This window comes from Belonocnema kinseyi, chromosome 1 (assembly GCF_010883055.1).
Source record: "Belonocnema kinseyi isolate 2016_QV_RU_SX_M_011 chromosome 1, B_treatae_v1, whole genome shotgun sequence".
NCBI lineage: Eukaryota > Metazoa > Arthropoda > Insecta > Hymenoptera > Cynipidae > Belonocnema > Belonocnema kinseyi.
In genome coordinates this window covers 165,636,177-165,639,253 of record NC_046657.1, presented here as the reverse complement: position 1 = coordinate 165,639,253, position 3,077 = coordinate 165,636,177, and the positions used below count along the sequence as shown (strand labels likewise).

Here is a 3,077-nt window from a genome sequence, read left to right as displayed (position 1 = left end):
CTGTTTATAGTGGGTGAAGATATAACTGACAAACATTACTGCATAAATTTGATAAAACCGTGGACTGTGTGTGAAACTTTCAATGGAAAAGAACGAGAACTTCTATTTACACTTCCAGTAAATATAATAGAAAATGGAATTTCGAGGCACGTATTTCAAAAAAGTGTCATTGTCAGTGCCGACAGAAGAGTACAATACGAAGTGTATTGTATGCCAATAAATGTAGAAGGGACATGTCTTCCAAAAGTTTTACATGATATTGAAAACATATCAGAAATTCTGAAAAATTTCTATAATATGCGTGTATGTAAAGGCTTTACCTCAACGGATATTTTCTTAATACCAGCAAATGTTGCATTTAAAAACACGTCAGGCTCAGAACTGTGGCGTCACAATTCTTGTGAACTTTCAAGTAAAAATACCTTAAGGTGTAATGTTTGTCAAAAATTAAGAAATTCATTGCTTCAAAAAGAAAAGAGACTGAAAAAGAGAACTAAGGCCAAAGTATTGTCACCCACACACTATCCTACTCAGCAATATAAATTGAATGCTCTGAGAAAAAAACTAAATTATTGACGGCGTCTGGCGAACCGCCTTAAATTTAGATTAAAAGTAATAAGTGACTGCCGCGTGAAACAAAAAGAGGAAGTTGCTCAAATTCGCGACGAGACTTTGGATAAAAAGTGCGCTGAATTTAATGTCTCAAAGAAGCAGATACTTGCCATTAAGGAGATTGTTGCTGCTGCTAAAGCGGAAAATCCGAAGGGCCGTAGATATCCTGAGCAATGGATAATGCTCTGTACTCTAATGAATATTCGATCCCCTTCGTATTACGAATTCCTAAGAAAAAATGAAATTCTTCCCTTACCATGTCCGAAAACCGTCCGTGACTACTTTAGTCTAATGGCAAGTGGTTGTGGTTTCGATGAAAATTTCTTTGAAATTTTAGGAAAGAATTTCAAAAATAAGGATCTATTTAAACGGCATGGCATCATATGTGCAGACGAGATAAATCTAAGAAGAGCAATTGCTGTTTCATCTCAAAACTTAACGTACCAAGGGATAACTGATTATGGAGATAGCAGAAAAGAAACCGATATAAGCGCTGATAATTTAGCAACACATGGCCTTGTCATAATGTACCAGTCCCTAACCGAAAATTATTCACAGCCTATAGCAACTTTTGCTTTAAAAAATCCTGTTGCGGGGGAAGAATTAGCAAAGATAATGCTAAAAGCTATATGCCTATTACAAAAAGTAGGGGCACTTATACACGGAATAATTGGGGATGGTGCTAGCACTAACCGAAAGATGCAAAAAACGTTAGGCGTTCAAGCGAAACTTGAATTCACAAAAAGCTGGTTCACTCATCCACTTGATAATGAAAGACAAGTGTTTTTCTTCTCTGACACCCCACATTTAATTAAAAATGTTCGCAACACACTGTATAATAAAGGAAAACTACGAGTAATTACACTTACTATTTTATGTTACAGATTTCTCATCATGTGTATCTGTCTTCATGAAAAAAGTTTGTTTATATATTTATTGATTTTAGATACATCCCGAAAAGGATTGTATTCAGTGGAATTATTTTGAAGAATTATATAATGTAGACAGTCAACGAATTGAGAATTCCCGGGTATACCCTAAATTGACCAAAAGGCACGTACAGTTGGACAATACAGCAAAAATGCGTGTTCGCCTTTCAACTCAGGTAATAACCTATTTTTTAAGACTTTCGGCGTGAATAAAGTGTTTATCGCTTTCTTCTGAATATTTATGTTATTTATACAGATTTTAAGCAATTCTGTTTCAATTGGTTTGGAATTTTATTTATTTCGAAAATTTTAAAAATTTAAAGGTTGTGAAGAAACAATAGCTTTTTGTAAACGAATGAATGATGTTTTCGATGCATTAAATCGAAAACAGTCTAATGAAGGCCTTACTCCAAGTGGAAGGGACTTTAAGGTACATTGCCATGCATTGCTTTATTTTCTTATTCTTAATTATATTTCGTATTTCATTATACAGATTATAAAAGAGTCACTGGAGTGGCTTAGTGAATGGGAAAATAATCAATTGAAAGGCCTTATTCACGCGGATGAATTTCTGACCAAAGAAACAGCACATGGATTGAGGTTAACTCTTACTTCTACGATGGATTTATGTCATTACCTAATTGACAAGTACGATTTCAAGTATTTACTAACTGGAAAAGTCAATCAAGACAATTTAGAGGTAATCATTTGTATTTGTATGGTATTTATATGCTTGTACTTATAATTAACACTATTATTTACCACAACAAAAAGAAATTCTTTGGTACGGTTCGACAAGCAGCTGGAAGCAATGAGCACCCCACCTGTCCTACTTTTCTTCAGCTATATAGATTGCTTTCTGTATATAGTGCATTAAAACCACCTGCTCACGAAAATTGCACCGTTACTGAAGAAAAATTTGAATTCGTAATAACCGTTGCTGACATTAAAAACATTTACAAGAAAACTGAGTCTAAAAGTACGAAAACTTTACGGGTTTTGAAATCAAGACTAGACAAAATTATGCTAGAAAAAGATTGGAAAGTCGAAAAAGTTATCGAACACGATGCTTCTCTATCTCCCGTTTTAGACTGCATTATTTATTTTATTTTAGGTTTTTTCTTTTTGATTTAATTACCTAATTTCAGCTTTTTTGTCGCAAAACAATAAACAATATGTAGGTGGATTAATTATACTAACCATCATATTTAATAAAGGATCATTAGTTTTTAGTTTTATGTGAAAAACACAAAAGTGCTTGTCTACATAGCTTCTTGTATTGTCTCGCATTGTTTAGTGTCAATGACATGTGATCGTCCAAATATGAGAGTAATAATCCTGTTTGGCTACAAATTGAACTTGAAATATTTCTTCATTATCCACTAGTTTCTAATACCAGTTTATATTTCAGGTTATCTTTGTAAGAAAATCTTGAAAAGAGACAAATATAATGAATGTGCTGTGTGTACCGATGCACTTACGAAGTACAATAATTACAATTCAGTAGCACAACTAGTTGACATGAAAACAAAAGGA

General features: G+C 33.4%; 1 protein-coding gene across 3 annotated transcripts; it reads left to right on the top strand.

Annotated features, from left to right (window-relative positions):
* The first annotated feature begins 67 nt into the window (after positions 1–67).
* LOC117169483 lies at positions 68–3,070 on the top strand. Of its 3 annotated transcripts, none has more exons than XM_033355903.1 (4): positions 68–1,467; positions 1,559–1,717; positions 2,035–2,241; positions 2,953–3,070. In XM_033355903.1, the coding sequence occupies exons 1-4, from the start codon at positions 793–795 to the stop codon at positions 2,974–2,976; spliced, it is 1,065 nt and encodes a 354-aa protein (XP_033211794.1). In that variant the 5' UTR covers positions 68–792; the 3' UTR covers positions 2,977–3,070. The 3 variants fall into 3 exon arrangements, with proteins under 3 accessions (XP_033211794.1, XP_033211780.1, XP_033211785.1); XM_033355889.1 differs by having other exon boundaries at positions 2,316–3,070; XM_033355894.1 differs by lacking the exon at positions 2,953–3,070 and having other exon boundaries at positions 2,035–2,426.
* The last annotated feature ends 7 nt before the right edge of the window (positions 3,071–3,077 follow it).

Coding starts and splice junctions, on each gene's coding strand:
- LOC117169483 (XM_033355889.1), top strand. CDS start 793: ATGCTCTGTACTCTAATGAATATTCGATCCCCTTCGTATTACGAATTC. Junction 1,468..1,558: donor ATAATAAAGGAAAACTACGA/GTAATTACACTT, acceptor TATTGATTTTAG/ATACATCCCGAAAAGGATTG. Junction 2,242..2,315: donor TCAATCAAGACAATTTAGAG/GTAATCATTTGT, acceptor CACAACAAAAAG/AAATTCTTTGGTACGGTTCG.